Below are 27,038 nucleotides of genomic sequence, written 5' to 3'. Positions count from 1 at the left end.
ACGCGGACCAATCGGGGAGCAGAGGGGCGGGTATTGCCTCCTGGCGGCCGCCAGGCTTCACTGCAGCTCCCGTTGGGGCTCAGTGACGCTGTTGCCGCCTGCTACCTACGTCCGCCTTTAACGCGGCGGGGGTGCGGTCGTGCAGTAGGAAGACTAGTGCTTTGCAATCTCCCCGTGGGACACCCGCTACCTGGCGGGTCACCGAGCCTGGTGCATTCGCTGCAGACTTCTCCGGTCCCCGCTTGTAGTGCTCAGAGCCCCCTGACCTCAGCAGCCATGCCTCTGACCCGCAGTCTCTCTATGTCCTCGCTTCCAGGGCTGGAGGACTGGGAGGATGAGTTCGACCTGCAGAACACTGTACTTTTCGAGGTGGCCTGGGAGGTGGCCAACAAGGGTGAGCTCGCTAGGCGTTTGGGCCTTTGACCAAGAGGGGTAGTTGGGGATTGGGGCAGCCTGGAGCTCTGATTCAGACCAGGACGGAGCTGCACGGGGGACTCTGGGTGCTGGGGAAGGAGCTGTGACTTCTGTGTCCTTGGGGAGGGGCTGGAGCAGGCGTCCTACACCCTGGGGGGAAGGGACAAGAGACTACTCTTAAGATAGAAGGAGACTTCAGATCTGATCTAGGAGCGAGGGCACTTAAAATTCTGGGTTCTGCCAGGAGGTTTGCGAGGGACGGGAGACTGGGACCTGATGGGTAAGGAGTTGTGGGCTGGAACTTCCTTGGGGTCCCGGAGCGTTGTGATCCGACTGAAAAGACACTGCCCCTAGAAGTTCGAATACATAGAACGTTTAGGGCGCATTTGGGAACCTGACCACTTGGTCGCAACGATGGGAGAGGGCCTTGGAGACTCCAATTCTTCCGTCCCAGGTTGGGACAGAGTTAGGAACTTGAATGCCTAGCTTTGAAGGATCCCAGGGCCCGAGCCATGGATTCTTAAGTGAAGAGGTGCCTCCCTCTGGCCTGGGACACATGCGTAATGGAATGGAAAGACTGGAAGTCCTAAATTGGTCAGGGGCTGGGCCTTAAGGATGGGAGGGGCCGGGAACCTGTACTGGGGGTGGGGGGGGGACGACACGGACACGGGACAGACAGTGTCCAACACCTTGAGCTTCTGGCTTAGGAGGAAGTTGGGCTGGAGTCCCGAGGAGCTGGGCTGTGTGGGTCTGAGGGGTTTGATTTGCTGTGTCCTGGGAGACAAATAGACTGGGCCTCCCAACATGATGAGAGTTGGTGGACAAAGTGCTGTGTGCTGCCAGGGCACTGGCTCCAGGAGGTGAGGAAGCTGGGGGCCCAGATTCATGGATCTAAGGCTGGGTCACAGGAGGGACAGGACCCCAGCGTGTCTGTGTCCTCAGCCCAGAGGGAGCCATAGGCAGGATTCATGGGAGAGTTGTGACTCAGGGTTAGGAAGTTTAGAGTGGGAAGTTAAATGGAGCCATTCTCTCCATGGTTCTGTGGACTGAGGATTTTAACCCAGTTCCTGAGAGCTGGAAGCTTGGGAACCCGGGTCTGCCATCCTTGTACCCCCCCCCGACTCCTCTTTCCCTAAGATCCAGGGGCCCAGGCTCCCAACCCTTTCCTGTCCCAGACCCAGAAGTCTAACTAGACAGCTTGCTTTTCTCTCTGCAGCATCCTGATCCCAGCACCCTTTCTCCCTTAGCTCCAAGAAGGCCACCCTCCAGGTTGCTTTTCCTCTTTCCCTTTCCTCTATGAGCTTGCATTAATTTCCTTGCCCAGCAACACACACACACACACACACACACACACACACACACACTTCCTACCCCACCCCGTATCCCAGACCTATGAACCAATGTGGGGGTCCATCCTCTTGTGCTTGGGTCCACAGTGGGTGGCATCTACACTGTGCTGCAGACAAAGGCGAAGGTGACGGGAGATGAATGGGGCGACAACTACTATCTGATTGGCCCATACACAGAGCAGGGTGTGAGGACCCAGGTAGAGCTGCTGGAACCCCCAATCCCCGAACTCAAGAGGACTCTGGATTCCATGAACAGCAAGGGCTGCAAGGTGGGACATGGGCCCCTACTCAGGACCAGGGAGGGGACATAGCCTGCCAAGAGAGGGCTAGCAACAGGTGGAAAAAGGGTAGGGTGGACAGTGGGGGGGCATGAGCAGCCTTGGGTGGCACTTTCCCAGGAGACCTCAGGAAGAAAGAGCAACAGACTTTCAATAAATGTAGGATTCGGTGAAAAATAGGCTGGTGGGTACCAGATGTCTACGAGTGGACAAGACAGAAGATGGCTCCAAGAAGCAGAGATCTCAGCCCCAGGCGTCCATGTCCCCACTGCTACCACCGTCATTATCATCACTTCAACCAGCTAGCCTTGGGAAGAGAGGTGGACATGTGGTCATGTTTGGAGAGTGTACCTCTGTTAGGTAAAGGAGATAGTACCAGATGCTTCATATTGAAAGTCAGAACTAGAAGTGAAAAAGATGCAGTATTGATGGACAGAAGAGAAGTAAGGGAACAGTCTATGAGATGAACAGATACAGGGTCTAAAGAGAGAAGGGAAGGGGCTGGGGTATGGCTCAGCAGTGGAGCCCCTGCCTAGGCTCCCCAGTGAGGGCTGGGGTGTGGCTCAGCACTTGACCACTTGCCTAACATGGTCTCTAGGTTCTGTCCCCAGCACCACAAGAGAAAAACTAAAAGAGAAGGAGAGAACAATGAGGTCTGAAAGAGACGTGACTGATGGATAGAGGGCTATGAGAGGGAGGCAGAAGGTGCCGACAAGCCAGAGACAGGAAGACAGGTGCACTGGATCTGTCCATTCATAGCCTGTGTCTCTGGTGGGGTCTGGTGTCTGGTCAGGCCAAACCATGTCCCTAAGGGACCCCAGTGTAGCCACAAACCTACCCCAGGGCAGCTGTTCCTAAGAATAGACCCCACCCCCAGCAAAGGGCAGACAACAGCTGGGTGGGGGAGGGGTGTCCCAGTGAGGCTCTGACCAGATCAAACCACATTGAGGCAGAGACTAAGCATTTCTGTCAGCTAGAACAGTGGCCCAGAGCCACAGCGACAGACTCAGGAGGAAAAAGCCACCAGAGAAATATGATGGTGGCTGAATGGAACATACAGTTGTTTTTTTAAATTTATTTTTATTTTATTTTATGTGTATGAGTGTTATGCCTGCATGTATGTAGGTGCACCCATGTCATGCAATGCCCACGGAGAATAGAAGAAGGTGTTGGAGTTAAAGATGGTTGTTATCTGTCATGTGGGTGCTGGGATTTGAACCCAGGTCTTCTGCAAGAGTAGCCAGTGTTTTTAATCACTGAGCCATCTCCAACCCATAGGACATGTAATTTTAATAGCTTGGAAGTGGGTAGGAAAATGCAGTCCTGGGACAAAGAGACAGGATGGATGTTGTTAGACATGTGGCTACTGATTATAAAACAGGCCAGTGGGGGCCTGGAGAGAGGGTTCAGCTGTTGAGCGCACCGGCTACTCTTGCAGAGGACCCCATATTTGATTCCCAGCACTCACATGGTGGCTAACAGCCATCCATAACTCCAGTTCCAGGGGATCCAATGCCTTCTTCTGACTTCTGTGGACATTGCACCACACAGGTGCACTTACACACATGCAGACAATACACTCATACATATAAAATAAGAATAATAAATAAAATATTTTAAAAAAAACAAAAGTGAAGCTGGACATGGTGATATACACCTTTATTCCCAGCACTTGGGAGGCAGAGGCAGGTGGATCTCTGTGAGTTCAAGGCCAGCTGGGGCTACAGGGAGACCCTGTCTCAAAAAGACCAAGAAAAAAAGAATATTGTGAATTAAGTCATGGTAGACAGAAAAGAGATAGTGGGCGATCTATCTAACTGGCCTGGACAAAAAGTCCTGAGGCCTCTCTGTACCTCCCATACAGGTGTATTTCGGACGCTGGCTGATTGAAGGGGGGCCCCTGGTGGTGCTCCTGGATGTGGGGGCCTCTGCCTGGGCCCTGGAGCGCTGGAAGGGCGAGCTCTGGGATACCTGCAACATCGGGGTGCCCTGGTATGACCGTGAGGCCAATGATGCAGTCCTGTTTGGCTTCCTCACCACCTGGTTCCTGGGTGAGGTAGGCCCCACTACAGAACCCATCACAGGTTCCACCCAGACCAGAAACTACAGTGACCATCAGGCACCCCCCCCGATGTCCCGTCACCCCTGGAGTACCACCCTCATCCCCCAACCCTCCACACCAAAGGGTGGACTTCTGTCTGAGCATCACGGGAATTGTAGACTCTTTAATCCATAAATCAGCTCTGATTTGCAAGGGGTGTGGGTCAGGGAGTCTTGTCAGTAGAGGACTGACCAAGGAATTCTGGGACTTGTAGTTCTCTGTGACAGTAAAAGGTGCTTACAGATCTTGATGTATATCAGAACCAAGAATGATGGTGTTTATTCATGTTCTGAGATTTTATTTATTTATTTATTTACTTTTGATTGATTGATTTTTATCTTATGTGTATGACTGTATTGCCTGCATATGTGTAAGTGCACCTGTGTCATGCAGTGCCTGTGGAGGACAGAGGAGGGCATGGGATCTCCTGAATCTGGAGTTATAGATGGTTGTGAGCTGCCCATGTGGGTGTTGGGAATCGAACCTGGGTCTTCTAGAAGAGCAATCAGTGCTTTAACCACTGAGCAATCCCTCCAGCCCCATGTTTTAATATTTAAAAGTTTCAGGAAACTTAATTTTTAATGGCCTAAAACAAATAGGAGCTGCAAAGCATTCTGGGAATTGTGTGTCACTCCCCCCCACCTTTTTTTGGTTTTATCGCCTATAAAAAATCTACTACCTGGGGGCTGGAGAGATAGCTCAGCAGTTAAGAGCACTGGTTGCTCTTCCAGAGGACCTGGGTTCAACTCCCAGCACCCACATGGTTGCTAACAGTCATCCATAATTCTAGTTCCAGGGGCTCTGATGCCCTCTTCTGACCTCCGAGGATATTGCAGGACATGAGTGCACTTACACACATGCAGGCAATATACTCATACACATTAAAAAAAAAAAAAAAAGAAATATAGATATATAATTAAAAAAAAAAAACTACCCTTGGGGCTGGAGAGATGGCTCGGTGGTTAAGAGCACAGACCGCTCTTACAGAGGACCCGGGTTCGATTCCCAGCACTCACATGGCGGCTACGAACCATCCTTAACTCCAGTTCCAGGGAAATCCGAACCCCTCTTCTGACCTCCACAACATTGCATAACACGGGTGCACTCACATACATGCAGTCAAACACCTGTACACTTAAAAAAAAAAAAAAAAAAAACTACTACCCTTGATTGAGATAGCAGGACCTCTGAAATTGTTTCGGGGATTTGGGGACATGAACATTTTAGTCTTACCAGGATTTGCCAAAACACATGAAAATTTTCCATCAACCTGAGGGGATGAGGCAAGCTTGTTGGCCTGACTTGGGGTTTAGTCCGTTGTCTGTGGGGACTGCTGCCTCTGTGCACAGTGGTTGTGGTTACCTCTCCCCTGCTTCCTGGTCCATCCATGCTGAGGATTGCTGGTTCCTTTGGTGACTTCTGGAAACACAGTGACCCTGTACCTGTTGCCCCATAGTTCCTGGCCCAGAGCGAGGAGAAGCCACATGTGGTTACCCACTTCCACGAATGGTTGGCAGGCATTGGGCTGTGTCTGTGCCGTGCACGGCGCCTGCCTGTGGCAACCATCTTCACCACCCATGCCACATTGCTGGGCCGATACCTGTGTGCTGGTGCTGTGGACTTCTACAACAACCTGGAGAATGTGAGAGCTTTAGTGTGGAAGACAGCAAGTATTGTGGGATAGTCCAAAGCTCTGGGAAGTCCCAGGGGATCGAGCTCCCAAGTGTCTAGGCCCCCAGTCCTCCTCCCTCAGACCCAGGGGTCCAGGCCCCAACCCTCCTCTGTCAGACTCACACTCAGGAATCCAGGCCCAAGCCCTTCTCCCTAAGACTCAAGGGTCCAGACCCCAGCCCTCATCCCTAAGACCCAGGGCAGACCCTAGGCTCCTCCCTTGGTCCCAGGGGTCCAGGCCCCAGCCCCCTCCCTCAGACCCAGAGGTCCAGGCCCCAGCCTCCTCCCTCAGACCCAGGAGTCCATACCCTAGTCTCTTCCCTCAGACCCAGGGGTCCAGACCCCAGCCTCTTCTCTCAGATTCAGGGATCCAGACCCTAGTTTCTTCCCTTAAACCCAGGGACACCGACCCCAACATACTCAAAAATCCAGACCCTCCTCTCTCAGAGCCAGGAGTTCAGGTACCATCCCTCTTCCCTCAGACCCAGGAGTTCTCCCCAGCCCACCCTCAGACCCAGGAGCCCAAGCCTAGAACCTCTTCCCTCAGACACAGGGATCCAGCTGCCAGTCCCAGCCTACCCAAGGACCCTAGATTTTAGACCTGAGTCTTCTCCTCCATCCTTTTATCCTGACCTCCCTTCCTTCTTGCCCAGTTCAACGTGGACAAGGAGGCAGGTGAGAGGCAGATCTACCATCGCTACTGCATGGAGCGTGCAGCAGCGCACTGTGCCCACGTGTTCACTACCGTGTCCCAGATCACAGCCATAGAGGCTCAGCACCTCCTCAAGAGGAAACCAGGTAGGGTGTGAGCTGCGGTCCCTACATAGGAATGAGGTAAGAGACTCTGCTAAACTCAGTCCCAGTCAGTTTCATTTTATTACAGAGACTAAAACTACAACTCCCAAAGGCCTTTGGGTTGAGACGGTAACTTGTAAATGAAGCTGACTGACTCTTTTGTATTCTGGAGGCTAATGGTAGTTGTAGTTTGCTTTAGTTCTAATTTCACTATTTGAAAAATACAGTAATTGGCTGGTGTCTATGCTGGTCTCCCAAAAGGAATACAGGAATAGCAGACTTTATTTTTGAAAAAGGTAAGGTTGGAACTGGACTTCTAACCATTTTCAATCCATGTTAGGTGAGAACTACAACTCCCAAAAGGCCTGTGCTTATCCTGCCCCACATGCTCCTAAAATGTTGCCCTAGGTCTTGATGAGGAAATGTAGTTTTTCCTTTTTTGGGGGGTCTTTTTGAGACAGGGTCTCCCTGTAGCCCCAGCTGTCCTGGAACTCACTATGTAGACCAGGCTGGCCTTGAACTCAGAGATCCTCCTGTCTCTGCCTTCCGAGTGCTGGGATTAAAGGCATGTGCCGCCACACCTGGCTGTTTTTCCTTATTTTTAAAAAAATATTTATTTTTACATGTATGAGTGTTTTGTCTGCATGTATGTAAATGTACCATATGTGAGCAATGCCCGTGGAGGCCTGAAGAGGGTGTCAGAACCCCTGGAACTAGAGATAGTCACAGTTGTTAGGTGCCATGTGGGTGCTGAGAACTGAACCTGGGTCTTCTGCAAGAGCTGCCAATGCTCTTAACTGCTGAGCCATCTCTCCAGCCCTGAGGAGTATAGTTTCTCATTGACATGTTGTAATTTCCTCTGTGTGGTGTGTGTGTGTGTGTGTGTGTGTGTGTGTGTGTGTGTGCGCGCGGGCGCGCGTGCCCATGCATGTGAATACAGAGGCCAGAGGAAATGTCAGGTGTCACTATTCATCTTATTTTTTTAAGATTTATTTTATTATATTACATTAATGTGTATATGTATGTGTGTTTCCATGTGTGAGTGGATGTGCACATGTGTGCGTGGGTGTCCACGGAGACCGGAAGAGAACATTGGATCCCCTTCAGCTGGAGTTACAGACATTTAAGAGCCACCTCATGTGGGTGCTGGGAACTGAACTCCAGCTCTGCAAGAGGAACAAGTTGCACTTGACTGCTGAGTCATTTCTCCAGCCCCAACAGCTTATTTTATTTCATTTTTGAAACAGAGTACCTCATTGAACTGAAGCTTGCCCTTTTCTTAGGCTGCTTTTACTCCCGGAATCCACCTATCTTTCCCATACCCAGTGCTGTGGTTACTTACAGGCACACTCACTCAGCCATACCCAACTTTACTGAGTATTGCAGTTTGAACTTGGGTTTGCTGTTTCCCCAGCAAGCACGCTTACCCACTGAGCTATCTCCCTAGCCCCACTGTGCATAAGAAGTGGGTGAGCTGAGGATATAGCTTAGTGGCTTAGTGGCAGAATGCATGCCGAGCATGTATGAAGCCCTTGGTTCGATTCTTTTTGAGACGGGGTCTCCCCGTAGCCTCAGCTGACCTGGAACTCACTGGATAGACCAGGCTGGCCTTGAACTCACAGACATTCGCCTGCCTCTGCCTTCCAAGTGCTGGCACTAAAGGTGTGTGCTGCCGTGCCTGGCTTATTCTTTTTCTTTTTCTTTTTTGGTCTTTTTGAGACAGGGTCTCCCTGTAGCCCCAAACTGTCCTGGAACTCACTATGTAGACCAGGCTGGCCTTGAACTCACAGAGATCCGCCAGCCTCTGCCTCCCAAGTGCTGGGGATTAAAGGCGTGCGCCATCACGTTATTTTTATTTTTTTATGTGTAGGAGTGTATTGCTTACATGTAGATAGGTGCACCTATGTGGTGCAGTGCCGGTGGAGGTCAGAAGAGGGCATTGGATCTCTTAGCACTGGAGTTATTGATGGTTGTTAACTGCCATGTGGATGCTGGGAACCAAACCTGGGTCCTCTGGAAGAGCAGCCAGTGTGCTTAACCACTGAGCCATCTCTTCAGCCCTTTGGTTCCATCTTTTTGGAAACAGGGTCTCCCTGTAGCCCCAGCTGGCCTGGAACTCACTATGTAGACCAGGCTGGCCTTGAACTCATAGAGATCCACCTGCCTCTGCCTCCCAAGTGCTGGGATCTTGGTTCCATTCTTAATACTCCAAATGATAATAATAATTGTATGAGGAGAGAAAGTGCTTGGGTCCCTAAAAGAGGCTTGAGTCCTGGGCCAGATATGATGGAGCATGTCTGTAATCTCAGCACTTGGGTGACTGAGGCAAGGAGCTTTGTTAGTTGAAGGCCAACCCAGGGCTGCTGGAGAGATGGCTTAGCGGTTAAGAGCACAGACTGCTCTTGCAGAGCACCTGGGTTCAATTCCCAGCACCCACATGGCAGCTATGAACCGTCCTTGACTCCAGTTCCTGGGGAATCTGACGCCCTCTTCTGACCTCCGTGGCATTGCATAACACAGGTGCACTCACATACATGCAGACCAAACACTCATACACATAAAACAAAAATAATAAAATATTTTTAAAAAGAAAATAAATAGAAGAGAGTGTATTCTGGGAGATTCGGAACTGTGGTGGTATATTTCATTGTGGGAGAAGGAACTACAATTCCCAGAGTCACTGGCGTGTATCAGGTCCCTGTGTCGTTATCCATTTGAGGAGACCGAGATTGTGCTTATGAAAATAAGCAACCTGGGACAGGATGAGATCGAGTCGCAGAGTAAGTTGGTCTCCATGGGAGCCGAGGTCACCACAGGCCCTTGCAGTGAAGTTATAAAAGGAAAGGAGCCAGGCATGGTGGCACATACCTGTAGTCTCAGCACATGGGAGGCAGAGGCAGGAGGATCTCTGTGAGTTCAAGGCCAGCCTGGTCTACATAGTGAGTTCCAGGACCGCTGGGGCTACAGGGAGACCCTGTCTCAAAAAGACAAAAAAAGAAAAAAAAAAAATGAAAGGGGTCTTCCCTTCCTTTAGTCAGTCAACGGCATTGATCAGAATGAAGAAATGAACATGGGACCTTCTCCCCTAATCCCAGATATCGTGACCCCCAATGGCCTGAACATAAAGAAGTTCTCCGCCATGCATGAGTTCCAGAACCTCCATGCTCAGAGCAAAGCTCGGATCCAAGAGTTTGTGAGGGGCCATTTTTACGGGTATGTGCACCAGGTAGCTAAGAGAGGAGGGTGGGGGTGAAGACCCCTGGGTCTGAGGGAGTCAGCTAGAGTCTCGACCAATGAGTCTGAGGGAAGAGGGCTGGGTTAGGATCTCTGGGACTGGAAGAAGATGGTTATGACCTTGACCCCTGAGTCAGAGAGGAGAATAAGGCTTAGGAACCCTGGGAGTTAGGGAAGAGGATGATGACCTGGATGTGTGGATCTGAGGGGGGAGGGGGCTGAGGTCTGGACTCCTCAGGTCTGAGGGAGGAGGGCTGGGGTGGACTCCTTGGTCTGGGAGCCATGGGACAGCCATGAGCCCCATTACTTCTGAAATCTAGAGCTATGAACTGCACAGTAAAGCCTGGTCTCAGTAGAAAATCTTACAACTCCCAGGGTCCCTCTGATGACTGTATTGTGTAAAATGTCTTAGACCTGTGGTTTCTGGGATTTGTGGTTTTCAGAGAAGTACCACAGGGTAAGCATGGGCTTCACTCTCTCATGTGACTCGTTTAGGCACCTGGACTTTAACTTAGATAAGACCTTGTATTTCTTTATCGCCGGCCGCTACGAATTCTCCAACAAAGGAGCTGATGTGTTCCTGGAGGCCTTGGCCCGGCTCAACTATCTGCTCAGAGTAAGCCTGGTTCATGGGTCAGAGTGAGGGTGGTCATTTGTACATACTGGGGAGAACAGAGCCAGAGCTGGTTATGGAAACCAGAAAGAAGATTAAAGTCAGGCCTGGTAGCACATGTCTGTAACCCTAGTACCTCAGGGGTTGAGGCGGAGGGATAACAAATTCAGAGATAGTCTTTGCCTAGAGAGTGAGTTCAAGGTCAACTTGCACAACTTAGTGAGACATTGTGTCAAAATAAAAGATGGCTGGAAGTGTGGCTCAGCAGTAGAGCACCTGCCTAGGATCCCCCAGTGAGGGGCTGGGGTGTGGCTGCCCTCGTCCCCATATCTAATAGCTCCCAACATGTGGTTCAGTGGTAGAGCCCCTGCCTAGGATCCCCCAGTGAGGGGCTGGGGTGTGGCTGCCCTCGTCCCCATATCAATACTAATAGCTCCCAACATGTGGCTCAGTGGTAGAGCCCCTGCTTAGAATCTCCCAGTGAGGGGCTTAGATGTGGCTCAGCAATAGAGCACCTGCCTGTGCAGGAGACCTTGATTTCAGTCTCCTGTATTCTCAAAGAAAAGAGATCAGAATCCCCATAATTCCCTTAGCAGCTACGCCATAGCTCTAGCTCTGACCTCACTCTGTTTCTTGTTCCAGGTGAATGGCAGTGAGCAGACAGTTGTAGCCTTCTTCATCATGCCGGCTCGAACCAACAATTTCAATGTGGAAACCCTGAAGGGTCAAGCTGTGCGCAAGCAGCTCTGGTTAGCAGCCCCGGGCCAGGACCTTGTGGTCCCCTTACCCTTTTGTGTCCCTGAGTGTGTCTCACTGTGGCCATCTGTGACGGGATTAGGGTGCTACATCCATTCCTAGTGATGTTGCTCAGGGCATGTACTCTGGCTAGACAAGTATGACACATAATCAAGGCTCTGCTAATCACACAGTAGGGGGTCCCCTCATGCCCCCAGTCATGGCTTTCCCTGTGCATGTAGGGGAACCACTGCTCCTTCACTGAACCTGTCTCTGCTCTGTGAAACCTGGTCATCCATTGTCCATCAGTCTTTGAATATCTACCATGTGCCCAGCACTGTTGTTAGCCCTGAGAACAGCAAATACTTAATTGAGAAATAGTAAGGGCTTGGAATGTAGCTCAGTTAGTAAAGTGCTTGCCCCGCATGCAAGAGGCCATGGGTTCAGTTCCCCACCCTGTATGAACCAGGTGTGGTAGCACAGTCTGAAATCCCAACACTTGGGAAGTGAAGGTAGCAGGGTCAAGGCCGTAATAAGCAATAGAGTGAGTTTGAGGCCAGCCTCGAAGACATGAAACAATGCTTCAAAAACAATGCCAGGTGTGGTGGCACAGGCAGATCTTTGTGAGTTCCAGGGCCAGCCAGGGCTACATGGGGAGATCCTGTCTCAGAAAATGGAGAGAGAAAGATCGAGAGATCAGCATGTCCCAGGGACAACATGGGCTACGGCCCTGGGAGGATTGTAACTCAGGAGGCATGGAATGATGCTCTTTCCTAACTCATGTGCAAAGGTATTCCTCCCAGAATCTTATTCACCTTGTTTATAAAACAGGGCTGAGCATCACACCTTCCAAGACTCATCCAAGCCCTAATAATAGCTGACATTTCTGGAAGGCTCTCCCCGTGTGCCCTGTTTCCTCCTGACCTCTTTGACTCAATGAAAGCATCTGAGGTTGATTCTATTTTTATACTCATCTGATAGATGAGTCACTGAAGTCAGGGAGGAAAGGCCACCTGTCCTCAGCCACACAGCTCAAGGAACTCAAGCATCGCCAAGCTCCATCTTCCAGCCAGAAATCCCTGGAGGCAAGGCTTCTCTACCCAGACCCCAGTATGGCTGTGGCCCCCAAAGCATGACAGTACATAGTGGCTGGTGTGTTTGTGACATTGTCCTCTGTTTGCAGGGACACAGCCAACGCAGTCAAGGAGAAGTTTGGGAGGAAGCTTTATGAATCCTTACTGGTGTGAGTTCTGGCCCAGGCTCTGTTGCCAGCATCAGGACCCTGACCCATCCCTCCACCCCATTCCCACATGCCTCTCCCTCCCCCTTGTAGGGGTAGCCTCCCAGACATGAACAAGATGCTGGACAAGGAAGATTTCACTATGATGAAGAGAGCAATCTTTGCCACACAGGTAATGGTCCATACCCCTGAGCGGAGAGCTGATGGTTCCCAACAGTCCCCAAGGCTACGTGCCCCAGAGGTTTCTGGGAGTTCTGTGTCCTTGGATGGCCCTTTATGGAGGTTGTGATTTTGAGATCCACAGAAGCATCAACATTAAAACACAGCTCTGGGGCTGGGCGTGGTGGTGCAGGCCTTTAGTCCCAGCACTCCAGAGGCAGAGGCAGAGGCAGGCTGATCTCTGTGAGTTCAGGGCCAGCCTGGTCTACACAGTGAGTTCCAGGCCAGCTGGGGCTATGGGAAGACTGTCTCCAAAAGACCTAAAAACCTCACAGCTCTCACCTCAAAGGGCATGATAGTTTATTTTGGAGCCAAATATGAGTGCCTGTGATCTGGGAACATAGATTTAGGCTACCTCAGACTCCATGTTTCAGTGTAGTAACAACAGTTTGATTAAGTATTTATGGTAGTAGAACAAAGTTATAAATCAAAGCATTTTAAAAATATATTGTTGGAGCAGGGCGTGGTGGTGCACGCCTGTAGTCCCACTTGGTCATGGTCTATTTAGGACTGTATCTTTTGATTTATGTTCTTTTGTTAGTGGTTTTACAGTTTAAAATGATTGATACCAAGTGTGCTGGTGTGTGTGTGTGTATGTGTGTGTGTGTGTGTGTGTCAATATCAGGTAGAAAAGTTGTGGCAAAGCGGGGAAATCTCTGCTACAGGCCTCAGATGCTGTCTGAGAACACTCAGTGTTTTGGTTGATAGAAACTAGAAACTAATACATTCCTAAGTTTTTATCTGTTACTCACCAAGGTGTTAGGTAAGACACAGAGGTGGGCAGGGAATGGCAAATAAGGCAACTAAAGATAGCCCAACATTGGCTCAGCAGTTAAGAGCACTGACTGAACGTTCTTGTGGAGGACCCAGGTTCAGTTCTCAGCACCGACATTGCAGCTAACAAAGGTCCACCAGCACCAACATGGCAGCTAACAAAGGTCCACAACTTCAGTTCCAGGGATCTGACATTCTCTTCTGGCCTCCAAGGGCATTACATGCATGTGGTGCACTTACATACATGTTGGCAAAACACTCTTACATGAAAAATAAATTTGTGGGCTGGATGTGGTGGCCTTTAGTCCCAGCACTTAAAGAGTAGAGACAGGTGTATCTCTGTGTGTTCAAAGCCAGCCTGGTCTACATAGTGAGTTCCAGGCCAGCTGGTTCTACAGGGAGACCCTCTCTCAAAAAGACCAAAAACAAATTAATTAATTAATTAATTTTGGGGCCAGAGAGATGACTCAGCAGTTAAGAGCACTGACAACTCTTGCAGAAGACCCAGGTTTGAATCCCAACACCCACATGGCAGCAAACAACCATGCATAACTCCAGTTCCAGGAGATTCAATGCCCTCTTCTGACCTCCACAGGCATTGCATGACACAGATGCACTTACATCTATGCAGGCAATACACTCACACACGAGATAAAAATAATAAAAATGTTTTTAAATAAATTAAAAATATAGATGGATGGCTAGGGCTGGAGAGATGACTCAGCGGTTAAGAACATTGTTCTTGCAGAAGACCCGGGTTCAAATCCCAGCACCCACATGGCAGCTAACAACTGTCCATAACTCCAGTTCCAGGGGATCCGACAGCCTCTTCTGTCCTCTGTGGGCATTGCAGAACACGGGTGCACTTACCTACATGCAGGCATAATACTCATAGATAGATAGATAATCTCCCAAGATAAATTGTAATTAGGCTTTGGACCCACAACATTTAAAACCCATCTCAATCACTGAAATTCTAATCAGTTAATCAGTCTTACAGAAGAGTCAAATGTGGTTCTTTCCAAGAATTTCTTTCATAGAAGGGTGAGACTTGCCTGATAAAACTTCAGCTCCCATGAGCATGTTGGGCAGGCTATTTTAGTTAACATCCTGCCATGTGGGCTGCTGGGAGTTGTAGTTTCCTTAGGTTGTCAGTGGCTGAAGAAACTCGCCCTGAGAGTAAAGATCCTTGCCAAAGAATTGCAACTGCCAAATCTGCCCCAAGGGGCTGCTAGGTATGGTAGTTTTAGGGGCGTTTGGTGGGGGAGGGTAGAGCCAATCAGCTAAGACGCTTAGTGTTTCGTAGAGAAAGCAGCCTCTATTTCTTCTTCCTCAGGCTGTATCTTATTTCTCACAGAGCCCTCTTTAATTTCTGAGGTTAGTGGAATTCAGTGATTAAGAAACAGAAAGCACAATATCGAGAACTACAACTCCCATCAGCCCCTGGGACATTTTGCGCTACCTTGACTGACTTACTGCCCTTGAGGATTCTGGGAGTTCTTTCATTCCAGGCTTTTCAAAGGACTTTGGTGCTTGAGGTAGGGGTTGGTGAGTTTGGGGAATCGGAGTCTAGGTAGCTGAAGTGCACTGATGAGGTAGGAAGTGCTTTTAGACAATGTGAGGAGACTGCCTCAGGAATATCCTAGGTTGGTGCTGCTGGGAGTTGTAGATTTTTGATCCTTTTAAACTGCCTATCATTACAAGTTTTAATGAGGTGATGAAACAGTTGCAAAGAACTTTTTGTGACCTCTAGGGTTTCCTGTCAATCTAGCTCTGTCGTATTGCTGCGGTTCCTGGGCTCGCGGGCTTTTTGCTCCCTCCTGTGGTTTAGTATGGATTTTCATAAGAAAACTACAACTTGCAGCAGCCCTCACTTTGGTTCCATGTGGGCATAACTGGCTCCGTGGCTGGGGGATTTAAAATTCCTTGGGGTCTCTTTAGTGACAGAGTCAAGATTATATAACAAAATATACTTCCTTATAACCTATGGAGTATTTTAACACCAGCAGTGAGTGCCCGAAGGAAAGCTGGGGGTTGTACTTTTTTTTTTTTTCTTTAAGCTCATAGCGGTTTAGGGAAAAAGCCTACTAGGATTCAGGTGATCAGTCTTTGTTGATTTGTATCAGGATTTGTGGCTTGTTTGGGTCTCTGGGATCAGCATGGTCCATGAAGAAGTGGCAAATTCTCTGTCCATCCCTTGACCTCCACCTCACTTGTAATTTCTACAGCGTCAATCATTCCCCCCTGTGTGCACCCACAATATGTTGGATGACTCTTCAGACCCCATCCTGACCACCATCCGCCGAATTGGCCTTTTTAACAGTAGTGCTGACCGGGTGAAGGTGAGGACAGAGCTGGCCTGTGGTGGTTTGGGTTTGGTAGAGGAGAGGGCTGCTTGCTGGGTGTCACACTCCCTGTCCCTCTAGTTTACCAATGACACTGCTGTGTTTAGCAAGAACCCTGACTGAGAATGAGGTGCATGCCTTTAATCCCAGCCCTCGGGAGGCAGAGGCAGGCCAATCTCTGCATTGTTAGGAAGTAGCTAAGCCATTATCTTTCACTGACAGGTGATTTTTCACCCAGAGTTCCTCTCTTCCACAAGCCCTCTGCTCCCCGTGGACTATGAGGAGTTTGTCCGTGGCTGTCATCTTGGGGTCTTCCCCTCCTATTATGAGCCCTGGGGGTATACTCCAGGTGAGTGCAGGAGATTGGGGAGGGGAGGGTGCTGGGTTCTTTTTCAGCTCTGACAGGTACCTTTCTTTTTTTTATCCTTAAAATTTATATTTTTTTTATTTTTTATGTGTGTTTTGCCTGCATATCTGTAAATGTACCTGTGTTATGAAATGCTTGTGGAGATCAGAAGAGGGCATCAGTTCCCCTAGAACTGGAGTTACAGATTGTTAGCTGCCATGTAGGTGCTGGGATTGGAACCCAGGTCCTCTTAAGAGCAGCCAGGGCTCTTAAGCCCTGAGCCATTTCCCCAGCCCTATTTTTATTTGTATGGGTGTGTTGCCTGTATGTTTGTAGTGCACCCGTCTTGGGCAGTGCGCTCAGAGGTCTGAAGAGGGTGTCAGATTTGCCTGCAACTAGAGTTACAGATGGTTCACACCATATGGAATCGAACCCTGGTCCTATTTATTTTTTATATGTATGAGTGTTTTCCCTCATGGATGTATGAGTACCACCATGTGGGTGCTGGGAGTTGAACCTGGGTCCTCTACAAGAACAGCCAGTGCTCCTAACCACTGGGCATCTTTCCAGCACCCCAGTGTACATTTTTGGGACACAGAGGGCCAAGGACTCAGGACTAGAAGACTCCTGTTCAGTTCAAGTGGAGATTATTGATGACCTCATCTGCAGTTTGCTGTTCAGTCTCCCCAAACACAGGCACATCTCAATTCACTGACATAATTGATGAGGTTAATCTGTCCCCAGTGCCTGTCAGACTTGCTAAGTAGCCAAGGCTAGCCTTGGACTTCTGGTTCCTCCTGATTCTGACTCCTGGGTGCTGAAAGTGCAAACCTGCCCCGCCACACCTAGTTTACGTGATGCTGGCTGTGGAACCCAGGGCTCTGTGCATGCTGGGCAAGCCTGCTGTCACCTGAGCTTTTTCCTGTGCCCCCTGTGCCATCCCACCTCTCCTCATCTCTCTTCATTCCTGAGCGGTGAGCTGAAATTACTCATCTGTAGTTCCCCCTCACTGAGAAGAGATTGTGAGTTTTATTGTTTGTTGAGGCAGAGTCTCACTACGTGACCCTGGCTCCGAACTCACTGTGTAGAGCAGTCTGGCCTCAAACTCACAGAGATCCACCTGCCTCTGCGTCCTGAGTGCTGGCATACCACCACAATGAGTGATGAGGAGGGTTGTTGTTGTTTTTATTTGTTATTATTATTAAAAATTTATCTATATGAGTGTATTGTCTGCATGTACATAAATGCAACCTGCCATGCAATTCTCATGGGGTCACAAAAGGGCATCGGATCCCTTGGAACTGGTACTAGGAATCAAACCCTAGTCCTCTTCAAGAGCAGCCAGTGCTCTTAATTGCTGAGCCATCTCTCCAGCCCATGTTGTTTTGTTTTGAAACAGGGTCTTGTGTAGCCCAGACTGACCTCAAACTCATTATGTATATGAGGATGACCTTGAACTTTCTACTTCTGTCTCGCATTTCCACCAAATCTGGCTGTTTGTGTTTCTCCCTCTCTCTTTAAACATTTTTATTTTATGTGTGTGAGTGTTTTGCCTGCATGTGTGTAAGTGTACCCATGTCATGCAATGCCAGAGGAAGTCAGAAGAGGGTGTCAGATCCCCTGGAACTGGAGCTACGGATGCTTAGTAGCTGCCAAGAGGGTGCTGGGAATCAAGGCACAGTCCTCTTGCAAGAACAGTCTGTGCTCCAACTGCCAAGTCATCTCCCCAGCCCCCATCTTTCTCTCTCTCTGAAGACAGGCTCTGTTGCATGAACTTGTCCTGGAGAGGGAGACCTGAATAAACTCACCCCAAATAGGGCACCAAAGACAGAAGAAATGATTCCCCCAATGTCCAACTGGAATTGATTGGGCATTCCTGCAGAGCATAGGTGAGGGGTTATTTACAGGAGAGCAAGTGACCCTAAGCATCTGTTTCATCCAGAAGTCTCACCCCACCCCATAGTTGCACAGATGGGTCCCCCTTCAGTTAACCTTCCATACGCTATACTCTAGATCCTTCTGAGACCAAATTCATCTGGGTCACGATTACAGCTGGGAGGGAGGAGTCTCAGGTGAGGGGTCTAAAGACCTTCCCCCCCTACTCCTGTGAGAGCAGGTCAATCCGATCTTCAGGGTCGCTCACAAGTAGTCATAGCTGCTGGGTGTGGTGGCACATGCCTGTAGTCCCAGCACTCGGGAGGCAGAGGCAGGCGGATCTCTGTGAGTCCAAGGCCAGCCTGGTCTACATAGTGAGTTCCAGGGCAGCTGGGGCTACGGGAAGACCCTATTTCAAAAAAACCCCCAAACAACAACAACAAAACAAGTAGTCACAGCTGTTCTAACTAAAGTGGTAATGAATGAGGTGCACACCTGTATTCCCAGCATGTGGGAGGCAGAGGCAGGAGAATATCTGTGAGTTGAAGGCCAGCCTGAGCTACATAGTCAGGCTCTGTCATTAAAAAAAATTTTAAAGTAATTGGTGTTACACAGTAGGGTCTCTAGCCCTTTTCTGTTATGCCTAGAAAACAGTGTATGCAATGGGGTCACTGTAGCCCAGGTTTGACTAATATCCTTCCTCTTGCCTCAGTGTCCTGAGCCATGGGAGAATATCTGTGAGTTCAGGGCCAGCCTGGGCTATATGAGACCTTATCTAATAAAACAACTAACCTGGCGATGGCCATATGATAACACAGGTAGTACACTGTGTCACACCCACACACCCACAACCCAATGGTCTTCTTTCCCCACCCCCACCCCCTTTGGTCTTTTTGAGACAGGGTCTCCCTGTAGCCACAGCTGTCCTGGAACTCACTATGTAGACCAGGCTGGCCTTGAACCCACAGAGATCCGCCTGCCTCTGCCTCCGGAGTACTGGGACTAAAGGTGTGTGCCACCACGCCCGGCCAATCCAGTGGTCTTTTAACTCCTGTTCCAGAAGATCCAGTGTGCTCACAAACACCCGACATGTGTGCACTTACATACACGCAGATTGCCGTGTCCTTTCACACATGCTTAACTTTGGGGGTGCAAGTGAACTCATTTTTCTGAGTCTCTGAGTGAGGAGGGTATGGCCCGTGCTTCCAAGCCCCGGGGGTGTGGGCTGCGAGGGTCCGCTTGGCTAGGGCGCCAGCAAGTGGCGCTGTGGAGATGGGAAGAAGATACCTGCTGAACTTGCCCTTGCACACTTGGTCCACAGCGGAGTGCACGGTCATGGGCATCCCCAGCATCTCCACCAACCTTTCCGGCTTTGGTTGCTTCATGGAGGAGCACATCGCAGACCCCTCAGCTTATGGTTAGTGAAGAAAGGGGACGAGAGCTTGGGGCGTGGGGGCTGGGTTATAGTCCTGGGGAGACTTCCCCCAGCCCTGGTCCCTTCATTGCAGGCATCTACATTCTGGACCGGAGGTTCCGCAGCCTTGACGATTCCTGCTCGCAGCTCACCTCCTTCCTGTACAGCTTCTGCCAGCAGAGCCGGAGGCAGCGCATCATCCAGCGGAACCGCACCGAGCGCCTGTCGGACCTGCTGGATTGGAAGTACCTAGGCCGGGTATGACCCCCCCTTCCCTTGCCAAGGCCGCCCCTGGTTCCGCAGCCTTGAGAGGCTGGAGACAGGCCAGGGGCTCCTATGTAGAACAGTTTTGTCCCTTTAAGAAATTCATCTTTGGGCTGGGCGTGGTGATGCACTGCTTTAATCTAAGCTCTCTTGAGGCAGAAGCAGGTGGATCTCTGTGAGTTCCAGGCCAGCCAGGGGTACACAGCCCCTGTCTCAAAACAACAACAACAACAACAAAACCGTGGGAGAGATGGCTGGACAGTCAGAGGACCTCAGTTCAATTCCCAGCACCCACATGGTTGTTCATGACTGTCCCCTTCTTCTGTCCTTTGTGAGCACCAAGCACAAACATAGTACACATGTACACATACATACATGCAGTCAAAATACTCACATATAATATAAATGCAAATATATATCCCAGCACAGAACTCTGGAAATGGACAGCAGGCCCCAATCTTAGCCAAAGAACTATTGACAGTTGATTACTACTGGGTGAGGAAGAGCTGATCTTTTTTTTTCCTTTTTTGGTATTTTTGAGACAGGGTCTCCCTTGTAGCCCCAGCTGGCCTAGAACTTGCTATATAGACCAGGCTGGCCTTGAACTCACAGAGATCTGCCTGCCTCTGCCTCCCAAGTGCCCAGACTACAGGTATGCGCCACAATGCCTGGCTGGAGAACCAGAGTTTGAATCCCATCACCCACATAACAAGCCTAGCATGCGTGAAACGTGTAACTGCAGTCCTGAGAGATCCAGTGCCTTCTTCTGACCTTGTGCATGTTCGAAGCACACATACATATGCATACACTCAAAAATAAATAAATCCATTCTGGGTGTGGTGGTGCGCGCCTTTAATCCCAGCCCTTGGGAGTCAGAGGCAGGCAGATCTCTGTGAGTTCAAGGCCAGCCTGGTCTACATAGTGAGTTCCAGGACAGCTGAGGCTATTGGGAGACCCTGTCTCAAAAAAGGCCAAAAATAAATAAATTTGGGGAAAAAAAAATCCTAAACAAAAAAAAAACAAAATGCACAGCACCCAAGGAACGGCACCTGAGTTTGTCCTCTGACCTCCACACGTGTGCCTGCACATAAATATATACCTGCATACAATCACATAAACACACACATACATGTACAAAAGAAAAAGAAAATTAATTTCTAGGAATAACATTGGGTCAGAGTTCTTACTTGCCTAAAGAGGTTTGGCCAGGCTGGGCATGCTGGCCAACAATGGTTTACTCCCAATTCTGCCTTTTGATGTGAGGTAAAACTGAAATACAAACATTTGCATAGAGAGATAGAATGAGAAAGTTTTGCCCAGTGTACTCATCTGCATAAAAGGTGTGGTCCTGGGCTGAAGAGATGACTCAGCGGTTAAGAGCACTGGCCCTTGCAAAGGACCCAGGTTCAAATACCAGCTAACATTCATAACTCCATTTTGAGGTGATCTGGCTCCCTCTTCTGTCCTCCATGGGCATTGCATAACATGGGTGCACTTACATGCAGGCAGCACACTCATACACATAAAATAAAAATAATAAAATACATATTTTTAAAAAGATGCTGGGATTGTAGCTCAGAGGTAGAGCCTTTGCCTAGAATCCACCAATGAGAGGAGAGCATTGTGGCTCAGTGGTAGGGTTCTGGGGCTGGGGACATGCTTAAGCTGTAGAGCACTGGCCTAGAATCTCCCAGTGAGGGTGGGGAATGTTTGACTGTGCTTTAAAAGAAAAAAGGAAAAAAAAAAAAAACCAAACAGGCCAGCCTCGTCTACACAGCAAGTTCCAGGGCAGCTGGGGCTACATAGAGACCCTGTCTCAAAAAGACCCTCCCCAAAAATAAATAAATAAATAAAATTTAAAATGTGACTGGGATATACCTGCCAGAAAGCAGGGTGTGCCCTATAACTCTTGACACGGTTTTCCCTTTCTGCCCAGTACTATATGTCTGCCCGCCACATGGCTCTGGCCAAGGCCTTTCCAGATCATTTCACCTACGAACCTCACAAGGCAGATGCGGTGAGTGGATGTGGGACCAATGGTGGGCTGGTAGCAACAATGCTATGCTGGGCTAGGAGTGGGGGTCCATTTAGGGGATAGAAGGGCTTGAGGGCAAGTGGACACCTATGGGGCCTTCAGTGGCATCCACTAAACTGTGATTTGTGCCTGTGCCTGGGTATGCAGGCCCAGGGGTACCGCTACCCACGGCCAGCCTCCGTGCCACCATCACCCTCCTTGTCTCGACACTCAAGTCCACACCAGAGTGAGGATGAGGAAGAGCCCCGAGATGGACCCCTGGTGGAAGACGGTGAGCGTTACGATGAGGAGGCAGAGGCTGCCAAGGACCGCCGCAACATCCGGGCACCCGAGTGGCCACGTCGGGCCTCCTGTGCCTCGTCCACCGGCGGTAGCAGGCGAAGCAACTCGGTGGACACTGGCCCCTCCAGCTCGATCAGCACCCCCAGTGAGCCCCTCAGCCCTGCCAGTTCCCTGGGCGAGGAACGAAACTAAGCCCCCCACTACACCTCCTGCTCTCCTGTGTCCCTCCTGCAGAGGGGTCCGTGCAGACAGGCCGGACCTGATCACCACTCCAGACCCCGAGTGGGCCACCTGCCCTGTGTGGTCTACAGCCTCCCCCCCTTCCAGACATTCTAGCCCTCCCACTCCAACTCTTGGAGCCCCCACACTCCATGACGCTGTGCCTTTCTTGGATTACAGAGTGTATTCTGTTCTCTGGAGTCTCCAGGCTTAGACTGGGTCTCAGAGACCAGGAATCCATTTTTCTGCAGTGCCAGAGATTTTAGGAAACCTGGCTGGTTTTCCAGGCTGTGGCTTCTTCCTCTGAACCTGCAGTGTACAGAGTATGCTAAGCTCAGGCCTGCCCTTGGGGACTATCATGTGCTAGAAACCACATGACTTCCCTGCCAGTGGGACATCCAAGTCCAGACTTAGGGCACTTCAGGGATTACTATAACCATATGCACTGGGGAGGTTGCTCAGTTGGTGGGGTGCTTGCCCAGCCCTGGCTTTTATGCCCAGTGCGGCATAAACTGGGCGTGGTGGCACACACCTGTAATCCCAGCATGAGGCTCAGGAGGTCAGGGTCATCCTCAGTTACATAGACAGCTCAAGGCTAGGCTGAGCAACATGAGAGCCTATCTCAAAATACAAAGATAACAATGTTTATGGTCCTCCATTTCAACCCATGACTGTGGTGTCAGGACAGACTGCAGGTATTGCCCTCCATGGGTACTGTGGGTTCATTTATTTTCTTCAAGGGAGCATGCAGTCTTGGACCAGACACCTTTGCCTTACTCTGGCTTTTTCTGGACCAGATCTTACTCTTTCTTCAGTCCCCCGTGTCCTGTCCAGGGAATGCCTGATGACTGAACTGGCTGTCCACGACTGCTCGGCCCTCTGTGAAACCACTGGGTTCCGGGTCCCCACCACTGAGTCAGGAGTCTTATCACTGTGCTACATCCTGATCCCCTTTCCTGATCTAGAACTGAGTCCCCTGGGTTCTAGAAGCTTCACATGTACCCCAAGGCTTTTCTGCCTGCAAGCTGCGTCCTGCCCCCTGCTTCAGTGAATGGGCAGGGCCCCTCACATATGCAGTGCTTGGCTTGATGCCCTGCTTGGTTTGCAGTCCAGAGGGGGAGGGCAGAAGGCGTGTGATTGCCGTGTCAAGACATGAAAAATACACCTGTATTTAAGAGTCACCGAGTGTGGCCAGATCTGTGCCCTTGGTAGGCCTCCCTCCCGACTCCCTCGGTCCTCACTGGCAGGCCTCCCCCCAACTCCCCGGTCCTCACTGGCAGGCCTCCCCCCTGACTCCCCCGGTCCTCACTGGCAGGCCTCCCTCCTGACTCCCCTGGTCCTCACTGGCTTTTTTGTTTGTTAGATTTTATATGTGGGGTCTTGCTTTGTAACCCAGGTTGGCTTAAACTCATAGCAGTCTTTCCTCAGCCTCTCAAGTGCTGGCAGTTACAGACACTCCCCAGGCCATTTCCTTGTGGTTTTAGTTACTGCTCTTTCCTCTTTGGGTCTTCCACCTCACTACCTGCTGTGGAAAGACTTGGCCATTGTTCGAGGAAGGTGTGTCTGATGCTTTGGATTTGCGTTGCAAGTGGCAAAGAATTGGTTCTGGTGATCTTGGGTGTAAAGTGTTTCTGTGATATACAAGATGGACAGGGCATTCAGCCTGGTGGTGCATCAAGACTTGGGCAGGAGGGCTAAATGTTCAAATTTACCTGGGTTGCAGAGTGGAGTTCACAGGGCCACCCTGGGCAACTTAGACTGTCTCAAAAAGTGAAATGCAGGCAGGTGTGCCTCAGCAGACTGCCAGCCTGGCACATGCCAGGACTTGGGTTCCATCCCCAGGACCACCCAAAACTTAAATCCCGTCTCCCAGTAATACTGGCCACGTGTGGCTTGTACTCACAGTTGGACAAATTGGCTGTAGCAGTTTGTACCTCTGGTCCCCATACTCAGTGGGGCCTCAGTGCCCTCTGCGTGCACGGCTGAAGTCTCCTATCTTGGCACTCAGGGAACTAACTAGAAAGCTGTAATTCCTGTGGATTGGGTCACCTTCCTGTCAGTGTGACCAGCATACAGCTCATTCCCTCCCTGTGATCCCAGAAGTGCAATGAGGAAAGAGGGCAGGGTTGGGTTGAAGTATCTGACTGGCCCCACAGAGCAGTGGATTCCTTTCCCACCACTGAGGGGAAGGCATCAAAGCTGACAGCAGTGTCCCTACCCCATGCCTCTGACCCTTGACCAGGCTTCAGTTCCCATTTGAACCATGACCCCAAGTTTCATATCCTCTAATGGACCCCAAACTCTAGCTCAGCACCCATTGGGTGGGCACCTGTGATTCTGGCTGCTAGATCCTCCTGACAGTTAATCCCAGCATACCTGTACTGGCATTTCCCGGAAGCCAAACAACTTGCATCTCAATAGCTTCAACTTGCCCACAAAAAGGGATTGCAGCCTTTACCTTCCATTTGTATTTAGCCCTGTGTACCTTCAGGGACAGGGAATATAGCTCAGTGTAGTCCCTACTCCCCAATAAAGCAAAGCCACCCCAGCTGACTTAGGCTGCATCAGACTCACCAAAAAAACCAGGATGGAGCTGACTTGTCCCCCACCCCACCATGCCTCCCTCCCTCTCTCACATGCGCACACACACACAAAATCATCAGCTGCTGTTTCAAAAATGCTTTATTTTCAGTTGGTCCAAGGCTTAGGAGGGGCTCCAGGGCGTTTCAAAGCTGCCTAGTGGCTGGAGAGGATCAGGCGGAGGGCTGGGAGCCAGCAGTGCAGGGCAGAGGAGGGAGCCCCCTGGAATGCATGGAGACCTAGTCGTGCTTGAGGGTGAGCCGCTCAAACAGATACTCGCCCAGTGATGGCTGAGGAACGCCAGCCTGAGAAGGCTGGGGTCCAGCCAGCCTGCGGAGGTTGGTCAGGTGGTCTCCCATCTTCTTGATGAGCTTCACCTCCTCATCCAGGAAGTGGTTCTCCAGGAAGTCACAGAGCTGAGAGACCAGACACATCAGAGACTCAGTCCTTGGAGAAGCAGAACTGCCTCTAAAGATGGGCTCAGAGGAAATCTGCCCTCAAGAGTAGGTAGAGCTGGGTGGGGTATATGGTGCCACACAACTGTTCCCACTCACCCCACTCAACTCAGGAGGGTGAGGCGGGAGGTTGATTACTGAAGTTCAAAGGTAGCCTGAGCTACATAGTTAAGGGCATCACTGGAAACACAGGGAGAGACCCCGCCTCAAAAAAACAAATCATCTAAAAAAAAAAAAAAAAAAAAAAAAAAAAAAAAAAAAGCCCTGGGTGGTGGTGCACATTTAATCCCTGCACTCAGGATCAAAGGCAAACACTCAGACCCATAAAATAAGAATAAATCTTTTTTACAGAAATTATTTTTTATGCGTATCAATGTTAATGCTTGCATGCACGCAAGTGCACCCACGTCGTGCAATACCCACGGAGGTCATCAGAAGAGGGTTTTCTCTGGAACTGGAGTTACAAACGGTTGTTAGTTGCCATGTAGGTACTGGGATTGGAACCCGGGTTTTCTGCAAGAGTAGCCAATGCTCTTAACCACTGAGCCAGCTCTCCAGTCTCGAATAAACTTAATCATTAAAAATAAAAAACAGGGACCAAGGATGACCAAGGTACTTACATGGGGGTCTGTGCGGGCAGAACCGAGGGCATGAAGATCCAGGAGGGCCTGGTTCAGGTTCTTCTCCAGGGCCAAGGCAGCTTCCATGGCCTCCTGGGTTTTACCCCACTCATCCTGAGCTGGTTTCTACACACACGAGAAAAAATGGCTCACAACTAGCCCTACGCAGTACCCCTCATCCAGTCAAGTCTAAATTTGCAGGAGATCAGGGAGTGGCCTGGAGTGATTCCCAGCTGCCTCCATGTTCTGCCGTTAAACCCCTCAAGACTGGCACTCAACGCAGCAGCCCCCAACTTCTCCAGGGCTCCGCAAGCACGGCCTCCTGGGAGGTGTCGCCTGCAGACCGCATTCACCTGCACATCCTGGAAGAGCGCGCGGCCGCCGCGCTGGTTCTGCAACTTGAGCAGCCGCTCCGCGCCCTCGCGCTTCTCCTCGGCCAACTCGCGGAAGAAGTGGCCCACGCCCTCCAGAGCCACGTCATCCCGGTCGAAATAGTAGCCCTGCGGGGAAGAAATACACACAAGGGCCCACACCTTCAATCCCAGCACTCGCGAGGCAGAGGCAAGGCGGATCTCCGCGAGTTCGAGGCCAGTCTGGTCTCCACAGCGAGTTGGAGGTCAGCCTGGGCTACAGGGAGACCCAGCCTCAAACAGAACGGAGTCGGAGGAGGGCAAGGCCCAGGCGGGAGGACTCCGCCCTCTCCACAACCCGGAGGAACAAAGAAGGCCGCGCATGCGCTGCGGGATGGAGGCCCGCAGTTACAGGAGGGGTAGCCTGGGGTAGCTCACCAGGGAGAGGTAGGTGTAGGAGGCCCGCAGGTGCAGGTTGACCAGGCGGTTGACCGCAGCCTCCACCTCGGTGGAATAATTCTGACGGATCTGGGAGGTCATCCTGATGGGCAGTGTGGAGCTAACCGCAAGGAGACGGTGTTGGCTGGAGAGCTGGTCCCGGACGCGGCGACTGGAGGGACTGGAAGGCGGTTGGAAATTAAAAGAAAGAAAGAAATAAAGAAAGAAAAAAAAAAAAAGTCCCTGGGTCTGTTCCGTCCAAACACTGTTGAAGCAAGACACAGAACCAGAGACCTCCGGGCGGGCTACTGCGAGCCGGGAGAGCGCGGCTGCTTTTACAGTGGGCTGCGACTCCCGGGTGGGCGGCCTGGACCGCAGTCAGCCAATCACTG

The 27,038-nt window shown here is 50.6% G+C and overlaps 2 protein-coding genes across 2 annotated transcripts; one reads left to right on the top strand and one right to left on the bottom strand.

Annotated features, from left to right (window-relative positions):
* The first annotated feature begins 87 nt into the window (after positions 1-87).
* Positions 88-23,815, top strand: Gys1 (glycogen synthase 1). The gene is made up of 16 exons (XM_008845019.3): positions 88-394; positions 1,851-2,032; positions 3,906-4,097; positions 5,599-5,784; positions 6,467-6,611; positions 9,704-9,821; positions 10,338-10,458; positions 11,098-11,204; positions 12,374-12,433; positions 12,524-12,602; positions 15,652-15,765; positions 15,991-16,117; positions 19,311-19,406; positions 19,498-19,661; positions 21,604-21,684; positions 21,850-23,815. The coding sequence occupies exons 1-16, from the start codon at positions 277-279 to the stop codon at positions 22,174-22,176; spliced, it is 2,217 nt and encodes a 738-aa protein (XP_008843241.1). The 5' UTR covers positions 88-276; the 3' UTR covers positions 22,177-23,815.
* Positions 23,816-24,867: 1,052 nt separating this feature from the next.
* Positions 24,868-26,963, bottom strand: Ftl (ferritin light chain). The gene is made up of 4 exons (XM_008845020.3): positions 26,647-26,963; positions 26,212-26,358; positions 25,859-25,984; positions 24,868-25,199 (listed from the first exon to the last, which is right to left on the bottom strand). The coding sequence occupies exons 1-4, from the start codon at positions 26,746-26,748 to the stop codon at positions 25,023-25,025; spliced, it is 552 nt and encodes a 183-aa protein (XP_008843242.1). The 5' UTR covers positions 26,749-26,963; the 3' UTR covers positions 24,868-25,022.
* Between the last annotated feature and the right edge of the window lie 75 nt (positions 26,964-27,038).

Source organism: Nannospalax galili, unplaced genomic scaffold, assembly GCF_000622305.1.
Source record: "Nannospalax galili isolate Female #2095 unplaced genomic scaffold, S.galili_v1.0 scaffold960, whole genome shotgun sequence".
Lineage (NCBI taxonomy): Eukaryota > Metazoa > Chordata > Mammalia > Rodentia > Spalacidae > Nannospalax > Nannospalax galili.
The sequence above is the reverse complement of the archived record's forward strand: the minus strand, read 5'-3'. Positions and strand labels throughout refer to the sequence as shown.

Bases quoted from the DNA above. Each gene is read 5' to 3' on its own strand.
- Gys1 (XM_008845019.3), top strand. From the start codon at position 277: ATGCCTCTGACCCGCAGTCTCTCTATGTCCTCGCTTCCAGGGCTGGAG. The intron at 11,205-12,373 runs GTTAGCAGCCCC...CTCTGTTTGCAG, and splicing joins GCTGTGCGCAAGCAGCTCTG to GGACACAGCCAACGCAGTCA. The intron at 19,407-19,497 runs GTTAGTGAAGAA...CCTTCATTGCAG, and splicing joins CGCAGACCCCTCAGCTTATG to GCATCTACATTCTGGACCGG.
- Ftl (XM_008845020.3), bottom strand. From the start codon at position 26,748: ATGACCTCCCAGATCCGTCAGAATTATTCCACCGAGGTGGAGGCTGCG. The intron at 26,359-26,646 runs GTGAGCTACCCC...TCTTCCCCGCAG, and splicing joins CCTACACCTACCTCTCCCTG to GGCTACTATTTCGACCGGGA. The intron at 25,200-25,858 runs GTAAGTACCTTG...CTGGTCTCTCAG, and splicing joins CTGCCCGCACAGACCCCCAT to CTCTGTGACTTCCTGGAGAA.